At 45.3% G+C, this 15,936-nt stretch overlaps 1 protein-coding gene across 2 annotated transcripts in view; it reads left to right on the forward strand.

Moving 5' to 3' along the window:
• The window catches only part of PLXNA1 (plexin A1), a 308,227-nt gene that overhangs the window by 264,496 nt on the left and 27,795 nt on the right, over positions 1-15,936 (forward strand). For both annotated transcript variants that reach the window (XM_027863712.1, XM_027863713.1), the window contains exons 26-29: positions 330-433; positions 3,543-3,639; positions 4,622-4,812; positions 7,057-7,226. In XM_027863712.1, coding sequence (XP_027719513.1) covers positions 330-433; positions 3,543-3,639; positions 4,622-4,812; positions 7,057-7,226 — 562 coding nt within the window. The remainder of the gene's footprint in view (positions 1-329; positions 434-3,542; positions 3,640-4,621; positions 4,813-7,056; positions 7,227-15,936) is intronic.

The following is a 15,936-nucleotide window of genomic DNA, read 5'->3' on the forward strand; positions in this document are numbered from 1 at the left end:
GCCGTGGCTGGGTGGGGCCTGAGCTCAGCCTCTGCTTTCTAGGTGGAGTATGTCCAAGGTAATTTCCCAGCATTATGCCCCCAGAAGGGGAAGGGCTCATGTTGCCAGTCCTGCCCTGCCCATCTATGTGGTGTCATGAAAGCCTTCTGGCTGCCATGGCAGGAATGCCAGCCTCTTGCCTTGGTTCCCTCTCCTGACTCATCTCAGGAAGCCCTTGATCAGGGTGGATAAGAACAGAAGACCCACTCCCCAGCCTCCCTGACTTTTGCTTATCTTTGCTGACTCTTCTTGAGTATCAACCTTCCCCTTATTTTCCTCCCGTTGTATAGAGTGGCGCCAGGGCCGAATGGCCAGAATCATCCTGCAGGACGAGGATGTAACCACCAAGATAGACAATGACTGGAAAAGACTCAATACCCTGGCCCATTATCAGGTGAGGCCCCAAGCTTGGCCTGTCAGCATCCTTGGCATCTCTGCAAAGAATCACTTGAAGGGATGTGTCTTAGGCATGCCCCTCCTCAGCACATAGGGCTAGAGGCTGCCCAAAGACCTTAGCACGAGGAGGAGGGAACGCACGAACACACTCCCGTGAATTGGCTTATCTTCCTCGCCTCTGGGTGGCTACCCCTCGGCATATAATTAGGGGATGGGGTTGTAGGCATGGGCTCTGCAGGTGTTGAGGGAGCAGGCAAGAGGAGGCCTGAACCGGGCCATCAGGAGGCTTGGGTTCTAGTCCAGGCTTGACCATTAACTGACCTTGGACAGGTTCATAGCATAGATTCAAAGACGTTAGGAATGGGAGGAATCTGAGAACACAGAATATCAGAGCTAGAAGGAAACTTAGAACGTAAAATGTTAGGTGAGAGCTGAATGGGACCTTAGAACATAGAATGCCAGAGCAGGAAGGGACCTGAGAATATAGAATGTCAGAGCTGGAAGGGACCTTAGAACACAGAATGTCAGAGTAGGGAGACACCTTAGAACACAGAATGTCAGAGCAGGAAGGGTCCTGAAAATAGAGAATGTCAGAGCTGAGAGAGACCTTAACATAGAATGTCAGAGCCAGGAGAGACCTTAGAACATAGAATGTCAGAGCTGGAAGGGACCTTAGAACATAGAATGCTAGAATTGAGAAGGACCCTAGAATACAGAATGTCAGAGCTGTGGAAGGGACCCTAGAATACAGAATGTCAGAGCTGTGGAAGGGACCTTAGAACACAGAATGTCAGAGCTGTGGAAGGGACCTTAGAACATAGAATGTCAGGGCTGGAGAAGAGACCATAGCTATCATTTAATCCAGGGCCCTCGTTTCACTGAAGAGGAAATTAAAGCTCATTCCCGCTCAGCCTGTGAGTCCTTTTTCCACAGTATTTTTCAGCATCTACCTCCTTCTTTAGATTCCCACTTCCCCTATGCTGGTCAGGCCCTCATGCTCTACTATAGTAACCCCCCCCCCACCTCTCTGCCTTGGATCTCTTCCCTTGCTCATCTTGCCTTTTTGTGCCTCCAGAGTAATTTTTTTCTAAATTCCCATCCCTCCCCTGCTCAAGCACCTCCCTCGACTCCCCATTTCTTACTGAATTGAATATAAATATCACAGCCTGGTTTTCAGGCAGGGCTTGCTGTAAATCCTTTCCAACAGTGTCTCTTTTACTCTTAGCCAATCTGGGTTTGTTGACGTTCCCCAAATTTGTCCTATCCATTTCTGAATCTGTGTATTTACTCCATATGACCCCTGCACCTGCAATGCACTCTCCCCGTCTCCATCTGTTGCAAATTTATCTCGTCTTTCAGCACCCAGCTCAGCTGCTACCTCTTCCATCATGCCTTCCCTGATCCCCAAAGCTTTCTCTGAATCCCAGGATGCTTCATTTGTGCTTTTCCTATGACACTTGTTTTTTTTCTTTATTGTAATTATTTTTGCGCTTGTCTTAATTCCTCCACTGTGTTATAAGGTCCTTGAGGCAGGTGGAGGGGGCAAGGGGGCATACCACCCCACCCTTATCCTACTCCTTGTTTGCCTTGGTGCTTTGCACATACCAGATAGCATCTAGATGTCATAGTGCACAGAGCACTGGACTTGGAATCAGGAAGACCTGAATTCAAATCCTGCCTTAGACTTTTATTAGCTGTGTGACCCTGGACAAGTCCCTTAACTTCTCTGGGACTCATTTTCTCCTCATATATAAAATGGGGATAATAATACCCTCTACCTCTCAGAGTTGTTAGGAGGATTTGATGAAAAACTCTTTAAACTGTGATATAAATGCTATTACTACTACCACTACCACCACCACTACTACTACTACTACTACTGCTGCTGCTGCTGCTACTACTACTACTACTACTACTACTACTGCTACTACTACTACTACTACTGCTACTACTACTACTACTACTGCTACTGCTACTGCTACTACTACTTTAAATGCTCTATACGTTTGACTTGAATAGTTTGTGAAGGGACCCGTCCAAGGTCACACAGCAAGTTCACAGCAGAGCTAGGCCTCAAACATAGGTCTCCTGACTTCCGTTCTAGTATGTTAGACTCCTCATCTGCAAAATGGGGCTGATAATAGCTCCCAGCCCTCTTCCCTGAATTTTTATTCGTTCATTGAAATTTCATTGAGATGCAATGATTCAAGACAGTTCTGAAGGACCCATGATGAAAAATGCTGTCCACTTCCAGAGAGAGAACTGATGAACGCTGAGTGCAGATTGAAGCAGACTTTTGTTTACTTTATTTCTCTTTCAGGGCTTTTTTTGGGGGGTGACATGGCTAATATGGAAATACATTTTGCATGATTTCACCTGTATAATTGAGATTGTATTGCTTGCCTTCTCAATGGCTGAGGGAGAGGCTGGAGGGAGGAAGAGAATTTGCAACTCAAAATTCAAAAAAAAGAAAAAAGGAATGCTAATAATAAATAATACTTTTTAAAAAAAAATGACATTTCATTAAGAGCCCAGAGTGTGCAGAGCCTTGGGAGGGAAGACGGTACAGTGATGTTCAGAAGCCGGAGTTCCTGTCCTCCAGGAAGCCACATTAAGTAGAGGAGATAAGGCTTGTGTATAGAACACAGCAGTATGAATTGGAATGCTAAAGCCCCATAAAAGCGGCTTCTACAGACTGCTGTGGGAGCTCAGAGGTGGGAGATCTGGCATCCACTGGGGGAGCTTCATGAAGAAGGTGCCATGTAAGTGGGCCCTTGAAGATAGTGTGAGATTTCAAAAGACAGAGATAAGGGGCAGGGAGGGCATCCCAAGCAGAGGCAATGGCCCTTGTGGACATGAAAGAATCGTGTGAAGATCTGAGTTGTCGTGAGGATCCGTGGGGAAGGAGACGAGCGCTGAAAAGCATGGTAGAATCCACAAGATAGTTATTGTGGGATTGTGTTGTTGCTGTGAGCAGGAGTGTGGGGAGGGGGTGATGATAAGTGGTAAGTTCTAGCCACCTTGTGAGTTGCCTGGCCATAAAGCTCCCTGCTAGGTGCACTTGCTGGCCCCAGTGGGGCTTTGACCCTTGGCCTTTCTGACTACAGGTGACTGATGGCTCCTCGGTGGCCCTGGTACCCAAGCAGAACTCTGCCTATAATATCTCCAACTCCTCCACCTTCACAAAGTCCCTCAGCAGATACGGTGAGTAAATGGATGGTCTCGCACAGAGAATAGAGTGTTGGAATCAGGAACATCTGAATTCTAATCCAGTCTCAGACATTTACTAGCTGTGTGACCCTGGGCAAGTTATTTAACCTTTACCTGCCTCAGTTTCTTCAGTTGTCAAATGGGGATAATAATAACACCTACCTCCTAGGGATATTTTGAGGATCAAAGGAAATGCTATTTGTAAAGTGCTTTGTGCTATGGAAATGCCGTCATCTTTATCATTGAGCTGCTTACCACAAACATTCTACAGGCTAGAAATACTCATAGATTTCAGAAGAATTGAGATGATTGTATGGGTTGGCATGTGGTGAAAATGAGCTATGACAATTAGCTAGCCTTCATGTTTCTCTGGTGTTGATGAAAGAGTAGAAGAATCGAAAGTACGTCACCAACACCTTGGGTGAGTTATCTAGAGGGGATTAATGGAAGGGCGTGAGTAAGACTCTTACAAGCTAAAAATGCTTGGATGGGTAACAATCCTTTTTTTTTGCTTTTTGGTGAGGTGATCAGGGTTAAGTGACTTGCCCAGGGTCATACAGCTAATAAGTGTTAAGTGTCTGAGGCTGGATTTGAACTCAGGTCCTCCTGATTCCAAGGCCAGAGCTCTAGCCACTGCGCCACCTAGCTACCCCAAATAGTCTTCACTAGTGTGATCTAACCCATCCTGGTTAGATCACAGGTTCCCCAAAGTATGGATGATAAAGTTATTATCTGCCTGTTAGGAGGTGTTTGGGATGTTTGGGGCCCAACCTTTGCCAGAGTGCTCTTGTAGAGGATAACTATGGCCTTCTGCAGACTTCCCCATGGTGCTCAAGGCCAGGCAAGTCTCCCCTGGAGGGCTCACTGGCATCACCCCATGAAGGAAGGCTTAGGAAGTGGGGAGGCTCCTGATGGGGGCCCTAGGCTTGTCTGGGGTAGCATCAGTCATGCCATGCTGTGTCACCATCCTCACCAGAGAGCATGCTCAGGACCGCCAGCAGTCCAGACAGCCTGCGCTCACGCACCCCGATGATCACGCCTGACCTAGAGAGTGGCACCAAGCTGTGGCACCTGGTCAAGAACCATGACCACTTAGACCAGCGGGAAGGGGACCGAGGCAGCAAGATGGTCTCTGAGATCTACCTGACCCGGCTGCTGGCCACGAAGGTATCTGCTGGGGACGGCGTGGTAGGGAAGGAGCAGTTGGGGGGAATCTGTTGCCTGAATGACAGCTGGAACACTGGCTTTGGAGTCAGCGTGCCTGGGTTCAAATTCTGGTTATGATTCTACTTATTGTGTGAAATTGGGCAAGTCTCTTCTCTTTTCTGGGCCTCAGTTCATTCCAGTGAGGGGTTTGGCCTAGATTACCTCTGACGCCCCTTTCTGCTCCATGTCCTGTGATCCCAGGTCGGACTTGTCATTTGGTAAGCATGAACTGCACACCTAGTTTGGTGTATTCTACAGTAGAAGGTACACAAAGGTGTAAGACATATGCCCTCAAGGAACACAGAATCTTGAGTTGGAGGAGATTGCAGAGACAGTCATCCTGTCAAGCATCTAGCCCAATTCAGAAAGTCCCACTATTGCATTCCTGAAAAGCCACCATTTAACCTCTTCTTGAATACTTTCATTGATGGGGGGAGCTCACTACTTAGTAAATCAGCCCATTGCTTGGGTCTTTTCTAGAAGAAACTCACAAATATTCAGCAGAAATATAACAACCACCCACCACAAATTGATACTGCTTCTGCCTTCTGGAGGCTATATAGAAGATACTTCCTTCCTGTTCCTTATGAAAACTACTCATTGGATCATAGCTATGAAACTGGAAGGATCCTTAAAGTTATTTGGTTCAACCCTCTCATTTTACAAAACATGAGGAAATTGAAACTCAGTACATTAAGTGACTTTCCCTAAGATCTCACAGGTAGTAAATCATAGCTAAAATCTGAACCCAAGAATCCAACACTTTACACTATAAAATACTGCTTCTCAATTTCTAGGTTTTTGAAGTTAATGCTCAGTCCCACCTATCACTCTCCAGTCTCCTCCCTCTCTCCCTCCTTTCCTTCCTTCCTCTTTTCCTTCCTTCCTTCTTTCCCTCCTTCCTTCCTCCCTCCCTCCCTTCTCTCTCTTCCTTTCCTTCCTTCTTGATTTGGATTGGGGGAAGTGCAATAGGAGGCCAAGTGAAACAGATGACCTCTGGTCCCCTCCAGTTCTCAAGCTCTGATCTCTTGCTTTCAGCAATTTGAATATATCTTAAAAGCCTGGGGGGCTCAGAATGAGGAAGAGCAAGTCACTGCTGACCTATGTCATAGAGTGCCAAAGCTTAGTCTTTGAGATTATAACATTTAGAGCTGGGAAGAGGACCTTCAAGATCTCCTGATCAAACTCACTTCTTTTTCGAGGAGGAAACTGATGCCCAGAGAGAGATGAAATGACTCATTTACCTTCTCCAGGCCTCAGTATCCTTATTTGTAAAGTGGGGGTTATAATCCCTGCCCTGTCTCCCTTACAAGGGTCATCCTGAGGTTCTTTACATAATACAGGTAAAAACCCTTCAAGAATATTAAAGCACTTGGGAAAAGATCGGACGGATTGTTATTAATTCCCTAGAACTTCTCTGAGAAATCTGCTTCGCTCCCATAGTTGTTGACTAGGAAAATATATGTAAATCCATTTGTAAACCTCCTGATTCTATAAAATGAACTCAGCCATCCTTGTCCCAAGGTAATAGTCAGTGATGATTGGGTCAGATATTCATGTACCAAGTTCACACCTCCATATACTTGGGGGACAAATGAGGTGGTGGGTAGAACTACAGGATTTTGGTTCACAAATTTCAATCTCGTTTTTCTTCTGATAGAAAGCCACGTTATTTTCTGTGTTTTGCTAGGCCTTGACTGTGGGATGGATGACGAGCACATCCCTGTAGATGACAAACCCTCTGCTTTCCCCTCCTAGGTAGTGGTTAGGAAAACCATAGTCTGTAAAGTATGGGGAGCAGCATCTTGTCTCTCATCACTCTAGAAGACTGCTCTGGAGCCATTAGCAATTATACCTCCCTTGGTTGGAAGGATTGACATGCTCCACTTTACATTCTCTTGCCTAGTTTCCCTTGTTGATCAAGGGTCAGGTGCAGAGCTTGATTAGGACTTAGTCTGTGTCTAGGATCAGGAATCACATTGTACCCATAGTTAGGCCTCCAGATGTGGGTGGATATAGCTAGGTCTTTCTGTGGCCAGGGTTAGGGCTCTTTATGTAGCTAAGATTAGCCATTAGCTATGGCCATTGAATAAAGCTATAGCTGAGGCAAACTCATGATCTTGACCTTAGTGGGACCATGCTGTCAACAATAGGCTAATATTTCTTAGTCAAATGAGCTTCCTTTTTCCTTCTGTCCACCTGCAGGGGACCTTACAGAAGTTTGTGGATGACCTATTTGAGACCATCTTCAGCACAGCTCACAGGGGCAGTGCTCTCCCCCTTGCAATCAAATACATGTTTGATTTCCTGGATGAGCAAGCTGACAAACACCAGATCCATGACTATGATGTTCGGCATACCTGGAAAAGCAACTGGTAAGTGGAGGATTGTCTATTTGATGTGAGCAGGGCCAGGAGAAGGGAAAGGGCACCAGGCCAGGAAAAACAACAGAGCAGGCTAAGGGGGAAATTCTCCCAGCCTTTTTAGGGAGAACCCAACATACAGACATTTAATTGTTTCAGAGTAGGAGGCAGTTGGCTTAAACATTGAGAAGAACTTTCATTACTACAAGAGAAAACATCATATAGTGGAAAGAGCATTGGGCCTGGAGTCAGTAAACAAGGGTTTAAGCTATGACTTTGCCATTCAGTAATTTTGAAAACCAACTTCTCTGAGCCTCAGTTTCCTCACCTGTAAACACAGAGCTCATAATACATTCACTGTCTGTCTCATTGAGCTGTTGTAAGGATCTCATATGAAAATCTATGCAAGGTTTTCTGTAGCTGTAAAGTGCTATGTAAATGTCAGCTGTTATTACTATTCCAGAATTTAGAATTGGAGTGGAGTACTGAAGGAGGCATTTAGAATCCCATTCCCCAGTGATTTTTAAAGAGAAGGACATGGGTATCCACGGCTGTTCAAGGACTCTTCCTGACTGAAGATGCTATGGTGTCTGTCCATGGTCCTGACCTTTTTATAGGTCTGTGTTAGATTCTCCCTTCTTTTGGTGTGAAGGGTAACTATCCACTGTGACTCATGCCAGGGGAGGGGACCCACTCTGATCCCTAACCATTTCGTAGGAGGTGGAGAGATGGTCTGTGGTCAGGGCAGTCAAGCCCAGGAGACTTCCCTTGATATGATTTTGTAGCTCATGTGATTCCAGTGTTGTATTCAGTGTCCTGAATTCCCCTTGATCTACATTCATTCATTCACTGACATTTTTGAGCACCTGTTTTGTGTCCATCTTTGTGGACAGTTTTAACTCATAGCTGGCATTTATAGAGGATTTTGAGGTTTGCCAAGTGCTGTGCAAATATTATCTCATTTGATCCTTACAGCAACTCTGGGAGGTTGGTGCTATTAATATCCCCATTTTACAGATGGGGAAACTGAAATAGACAGCCTAGGGTCACACAGCTAGGAAATGTCAGAAGCAACAGTTGATGAGCCCAAGTCTTGCTGACCCCAGATCTAGCCCTCTCCCCACTATGCGACCAAGATGCCTCAGTAGCCTATGAGCTATGTGATAGGATTCTGTAGTCCTGTCCTTTATGTATCATTTTTGTCTTTCTGTTCCTCTAAATGTCCCTTGATCATTCATTCATCCATTCATTCTTTCATCCATCCATCCATCCATTCATTCATTCACAGACATTTATTGAGCACCTATTCTGCCCCCGGCGGTACCTATGATTTGCTTTTGGGCTATGTGATAAGATTGTGTTGTTAATACTCTGTCTGTGTTACATTTTTCCATCTGTCCCTCTGAATGCCCCTTGATTCATTCATTCACTCATTCACTCATTCACAGACATTTATTATTCACAGACATTTATTAAGCACCTATTCTTTATTCATCCTTATGTTTATGAGAGAGACAGCAGTGAACAGACCAGGATCGATACCATCAGAATGTTTGTAGTCGTGCAAAAGATAAGACATGTAGACAAGTCACTGTGCCCTAACAAAGAATATTTGAAGTGAGGGTTCAGTTCAGTAGTATGTGGGGAAAAGCTTTGTAGACTGAAGCCACAGCATAAAGAATGGTTGTTATGAAGTGCCATAAGAAATAAGAGAACGGCATGCTATGAGAGTCTAGAAGGGGGCTGGGGCAAGGTCTCATTTAGCTGGGAGGACTCTGGGAAGGCTTCATGGAGGAGGGGACATGTGGGCTGCCCTTTGAAGACTGAGTAGGGTTTCTGGATTATAGCCAGAAATGGTCTAGTGAAGGAGCCACAGGTGGGAGTCAGGAGACTGGAATCATAGTCTCAGCTCTCCTATGTGGCCTTGGACAAGCTTCTTTCTCCTCTGTGCCCCCAATTTCCTCACCTAGAGGTTGATGGCATAGTAGATAGAGCTCTAGGCCTGGAGTCAGGAAGACCTGAGTTCGAATGTGACCTCAGACACTTACTAGCTCTGTGACCTAGGCAAGTCACTTAACTATTGTCTGCCTCAGTTTCCTCATCTGTAAAATGGAGATAATAATAGCACCTGCCTCCCAGGATCAAATGAGATAATATTTGTAATATGCTTAGTACAGTGCCTGGTATATAGTAGGTGCTATATAGATGTTTATTCCCCCCCCACAAAAATTGTTTATTTCTTCCCTCTATCCCTCTCTTTCCTATAAAATAAAGGGATTGGACCAGATGAGCTCTAAGGTTCTTTCCTGTTCTGAAGTACTATGTTTTATTTTATTTTTCTTCATTATCCCAGGGATAAGTGAGTGGTGAGACCAGTTTTCCTGACTCCCAAGTCCAGGGTTCCTTCTAATATTTAACAAATATTTTTGAGCACCTACTGTATCCAACTACTGTGCTAGGAACTAGAGATCTTGAACTCAAATCAAAATAGACTTTCCCTCAAGGACCTTAATTCTCCTCAGGAAAAGCAGCATGTATCCAGATAGAAAAATGTCCAAAATATATGTACAAAGTAAATATCAATATGGAAAGCGGTTCGCAGGCCAGAAAGCACCAACTGTCGAGGTTCAAATGGCCTTTGTGCCAGGCACCATGCAAAGTGCTGGGACTACAAAAGAAAGGTCAAAGTCCTTACTCCTGAGGGGCTCGCAGCCCAGTGGAGGGCAGCGAGAGGGTAGGCAGAGGTTGGCTTCCAATCCAGGGCCTTGCTCTGCTTCTCCAAACCTCCCTTCCCCCACTCCTGTTTTTGTACTGTTCTCTCATAAGAAATTACCCTGCAGGGAAGGGAAAGGATTAGGGGGCAGGGGCTGAGCCCAAAAGGCAGACCCGTGGAAGGCCCTGCTGCAGCCAGCCCTCCCTCTCCTTTTCTGCACCCCCTCCCACACCTAACCCCTGGGAGTTAGATGTAGACTTCCAAGGTTTAGAGGGGAAAGTCCAACCATACATTCACTGCATGCGCGTTAGCTTGTCTGTCTCCTCCACACTCCCTGCTATTGCCTCTCCAGCAGCCTCCTCCCTCCCCTCCAATCTCCTCCAAGGTGGAGGACCTGTCCCCATGCCTTGCATTTATAAAGAGGCAGCCACATAGGCGTCAGACAGCTCTGCAGCCAGCAGCAAGGAGCAGGGCAGGGAGGGGGCCATCTCTGAATGGAGGTATGAGTGTCCAGAGTAGTCACAACTGGTTCATCACTCACCCTTATGTCTCAGAGTCAGGGGAGGTGGCGGGAAGGGATTGAGGGTAATCAAACAGGCCCCATTCAGCAGGGCCCCAAGATGTAGGCTCTCTGCATACTAATGGCACCTTTCCACTAATTCTCATCCAGCCTGCACAGTCCATTTCGGAAGCAATTTCTCTCATTGATGGAGCTGTGAGAGAGAGAAAGAGAGAGAGAGAATGAGAATGTGTGTGTGCGTGTGTGTTTGTGTGTGTATACACATACGTGACTGTCAGTGTGCACTGGAGCTCTTTATCTTATCATGGTGTCCAGCTGACTCTTAGATACATGGTCTTGGTTAAGAGCTCCATGGATACGATCATAGATTTAGACTTGAAGGGACCTTAAAGGTCATCAAATTCAACCCTTTCATTTTATAGATGAGGAAACTGAGGCCCAGAGCAGTTAAGTGACTTCTCCAATGCCATACAGCTAATATGTGTCAGGGGCTGAATTGGAACCCAGGTCTTTCTGAGTCCTGGTCTTAAGCTCTGTCTGCTACCCTTCTATCCATAGATATCTATCATTTCTAGCTCTGTCTCTACTTTGTAATCATTCTAAGTTCTGAGGGGCCTTCCATCTCTAACATTCTTTATTCTAAGGTCCCTTCCAGCTCTGACATTCTCTGTCCTAAGGTTCCAGCTCTGACATTCTGTTTTCTAAGGTCCCTTGCATCTCTAACACTTGGCATTTTTAAGGTCCCTTCTGAGCTTTGACATTCTATGGATCCATGAATTTACAGTGATATAATTTCAGCTGTTAGTTGGAAGGAATATTTTGCAATCGGGAGGTTAGCTCTCTGTGACTCATATCCCACCATTTAGGCATCCCTCCTCCCTACCAGTGTAAGGCTGGCCCTGGAATCAGGCATACAATTAGGGTCCGGACATCCTAGTCACGTATTAGGGTCTGTGCTTCCCAAATAACCCCAGTTAATTCAGAGGAATCTCCCTCCAGTCAGGCCTGGTAGAATAACTCATGTATTCCTGTCCATAGGAGGCTGGGCTCCTTGGAGACTGGTGATACAAAAACGTGAGGATTTTTCTTTGTTATTATTTATAGATTGACTGTCAGCTATCCCAGTCGGCCTTGGGGATGCAGTCTATATTCACTACAGTTGTAGCCCTTGATAATGTAATATGCCACCTGCCATAGGTGTGAGACTATACCTGTGCAAACATGCGTCCATGCCCCTGTCTCAGAGTGTCTGTGTGTGTGACTGTCTCTGGGGAGGTCTCTGGATGCCTGTCTTCCTGTGGATTTGACCTGGAGTTTAAGAGTGTGTGTGTGTGTGTGTGTGTGTACGCATATGTGTGCGTATAGAGACAGAAGAGCTCTTAAGAAGCAGAATGCAGGGTCATACAGGGATTAAGTGGCAGCAAGTCTGGATTTGAACCCAGGCCCTCTAAGTTCTAACATAAGGCTCTTTTCCCCTCTACCACACTAGCTGCTTCTATATTTCCATGTCTATGTTGCTTTGTTTTAACATGTTTTATTTTATTTTTTACCTATAATTTCATTGGGATTGAGAAACTCCTTCTACCAGTGTATGTCTGCAGCTTTGTTAAGATTTGGGCTTGTCTGGGGTCCCAGAGCTTAAATGACTTAGCCGGGGTCACCTGGCCAGTGGGTATCCTAGGTGGGCCTTGGATCATAGATCATCATAGATTTAGAGCTAAAGGAAAACCTTAGAGATTATTAAATCCAATCCCCTCCTCTTTTTTTTTTTTTGGAGGTAATCAGGGTTAAGTAACTTGCCCAGGGTCACACAGCTAGTAAGTGTCTGTGGCCACATTTGAACTCAGGTCCTCCCGACTCTAGGGCCTGTGCTCTACCCACCAATCCCCTCTTTTTAAAGAAGAGGAAACTTAAGCTCAGAGCTTTGCCCAGGGTCACACCAGAAACAAGTGGCAAAGCCAGAGTTTAATATTCTGACACCTGACTACTCCTCTGACCCCAAATTAATCACTAGCCACTGCACCACACTGTCTCCTGAACCCAGCTCTTCCTGCCTCTGAGGCCAGTTCTCCATCCTCTGGCCCATGCTCCCTTTCAACACATTTTGCCACCACAGTTCCTCTACCAAATAGATGCATGTTACTACCCACTTTTTATAAACGAGGTAACTGAGGCACTGGGAGGGAGGATGGGAGACATGAGCTCTAGCTGCCTGCTAACAGATCTTGTCAAAAGTAAATGAAGCAGCTTCTTTATGGAGGTGGGAGCTCAGGGGTGTAGGATCTTGCATATATGGTCTAACATGATTTATAGGTTGATTTTTTTTGAAGACTACTTTTTTCCCCCTCTTTTATAAGTCTTTATTGCAAGGGATAGTTTCCTGGGTAGGGGAGAGGGAAAGGATCTATTTGGAAAAGAAAATGATATAAAAGCAATAATTATCCATTTATAAGAATTTTTAAAAACATGGAGACCCTTTCCTTCTCCGTTCATCCTTCCCCCCAGTGCCAATTTCTCCCTCTGTCCCTTCTAAGAGCCATTGCTAGACTGAGAATAGGACCCAATGTGGTTTTGGGGAGGGTCTGAGGACCCAGAATGGGAACAGGAAGCAGAAAGGAAGGGGAGTGTGGATGGCCCATTTGGTATCGTCTTAGACTTGGGGAATGATTGGGGCACTTGGCATGGACCCTTGGAGCCTATAGTGACCAGCACTGCATAATCAAAATGGCAACTAGAAGGGACCTTAGAGATCATGTGATCATTTTCAGATGAGGTCCAGAGAAGGGAAATGAACCACCCAAGGTCACACTACCAATGAGTAGCCAAACTGGGGTCAAACCTAGGGCTCTGACTCTTCCACTGCACCTATACCGACTCCTAGGGCTTGAACCCAAGCCTTTCTAAAAACAGTACTATTTGGGGCAACTAGGTGGTGCAGTGGATAGATCTCTGGCCTTGGAGTCAGGAGGACCCAAGTTCAAATCTGGCCTCAGACACTTGTCACTTACTAGCTGCGTGACCCTGGGCAAGTCACTTAACCCCAATTGCCTCACCAAAAAAAAAACAAACAAAAAAAAAAGAATTAAAAACAGTACTATGCCTGACTGACATTGATGTGGCACCTGAAGGCTCGTAAATCACATTACACGCTTTATTATACCATTTGCTCTTTGTAACAGGCCTATGAGGTATTGTAGGTCATATCATGTTCATGTGAGGGAAATGAGGGTCAGAGAGATCAATAGACTTGTTTGTTGTGCCTCGCCCACTAAGCATCAGGTGGGATTTGAATCCAAGGTCAATGCTCTTTCCACCATATCCTGTCTCTTTGACATCATTTAACGGACTGGCTCTCTCTCTCTGTCTCTGTCTCTCTCTTTCTCTCTTCCCCCTACTTATTTCCCTCTTTCCCTCTCCCCATTCCCCTTGCCTCTCCCTCCCTCCTGCTTTCTCTCTCACTCCCCTCTTTCCCCCTCCCTAGTCACTCCACAACTTCTCCCCAAGGACCTAGGAGTCAGCCAAGGGGCCCTGTGGGAATTCAGAGAGATACAGGCAGTGCTTGGCTTAGAGTGATTTCATTTACAGCGATTCACACTCACACTTTTCTACCCATGTTATTAATAATACCTCCCTGCCCGTGTTATTAAGAACTCCCATGTTATTACTTCCCACACTTTAGTCAGGGTACAAACGACATCACTCAGTCAGTTGGCTTCCTCATACACCATGGCTAAAAATACCAAGTTCTTTAGGTTTCGGGACTAAGGAGTTCTCCCCCCCTGCCCTTCCTAGCCCCTCTCTCCGGGGCCTCCTTAGCTCCTTGGCCTCAGGCACAAGCTCTCTCCTGGGATCTCTTAAACATACTTCTATGTGATCAGCGAGTCTTTCATTGCAGGGCTTAGTTGAATTAATTTATGGACTGGTAAGTTGTGCTAGTGTATTAGGTCACAGGATTCAGAGCTTAGAGATCACGTAGTCCACCTCCATTTTGCAGATGGGGAAACTGAGGCCCAGAGAGGTTGTAGTAGTATCTGGGATATGAACTGAAGCCCTCAGAAGTAGTTTCCATAATTACCCACTGCCTTGTAGTTCATTAACAAGGAGTTTTGTTCATTTTCTCTCTTTCTTTTTTTCTTTCTTTCTTCCTTTCTTCCTTCCTTCCTTCCTTCCCTTCCTTCCCTTCCTTCCTTTCTTCCTTCTTTTCTTCCTCCTTCCCTCATTCTTTCTTCCCTTCCTTCCTACATAATAGACCCTGGGCCCCAGCAGCAAGAAGAGACCTGGTAGCACTGGTAGCAGACATGAATAATAATAAAAATTCACATTTCTATAAAGCTTGCAGGTTTACAAAGTGCTTTTCTTAAAACAACCCCTGTAAGTAAGGTGGTTTAAGCATTTAAACTATAAATGAAGAAACTGAGGCTCTTAGCAATTGACTATATGGCTTGCCCACGGGTCAAACAGCTAATGAGTGTTTGAGGCAGACATCAGAAGCCATGTCTCCTAACTCCAGGTCCACGAAACTATGCTACTGCTTTCAGTCAGAGGTTGAGTCCTGAATGATCTTGGACTAGTCCCTTCCCCTCTCTGGTCCTGAGTTGCCTGAACTGTAAAATGAAAGGCTTCATCTGAGATCCTCCCATGAGCCTATAATATTGATTTGCAGGTGCTCTAAGCCAAGAACCCCAATATACCTCCTACCCAGAGTCAAAAGCAGTCTCTCAGAGTGTGAGTGGAATTGAGCCTGTAGGTGGTGACAGGTCTGGGAGAGCTAACTGGAGTTGGAGAGGCACAGGGAAACAGGCACCTTCTAACAAGCAGACTCACAGGACTCTTACCTGGCCAGAAAGGGTTGGCTGAAAGAGTTTTCCCTGTGATACTTTTAGAAGGTGAAAAAATGAGGCCGTAGGAGCAAATAAAATACTTACAACAAAATGGGCCAGGAAAATAAAATCTCACTTTGTCCTTGCCCAAAAATGTATGTCTAATTCTGCATCTTATGTACATCACCTCTCTGGTGGGAGGTGAGTAGCACATTTTCATGTTCAGTCCTCTGGACTTATGGTTTATCCTAAATCAGAGTTTTAGTCTTTCACAGTCTGAACATTCTGTTCTTGTGTCCTTTTCAGCTCTATCATCATTCTGTCCTAATGTCCCTTTTAACCCTAATATTCTGTGTTCTGATGTCTCTTTCAGCTCTATCATCATTCTGTTGTCTTTCAGCTCCAACATTCTATGTTCTCGTGCTCTGTTGTTCTATAATATCTAATATTCTATTGTCCATTTCAGCTCTAACATTCTGTGTTCTATTACCTATGTCCGCTCTATCACTCCCTGTTCTATTGTCCATTTTAGCTCTATCATCCTGTTCTCTTTTAGCTCTGGCATTGTGTTCTATTGTCCATTTCAGCTCTAACATTTCTCTTTTGGTTCTAACTCTCCATATTCTAATGTCCCTTTCAGCCCTAACATTTTGTGTTCTACCATTCTGT

This window comes from Vombatus ursinus, unplaced genomic scaffold (assembly GCF_900497805.2).
Source record: "Vombatus ursinus unplaced genomic scaffold, bare-nosed wombat genome assembly UNPS02014773.1, whole genome shotgun sequence".
Lineage (NCBI taxonomy): Eukaryota > Metazoa > Chordata > Mammalia > Diprotodontia > Vombatidae > Vombatus > Vombatus ursinus.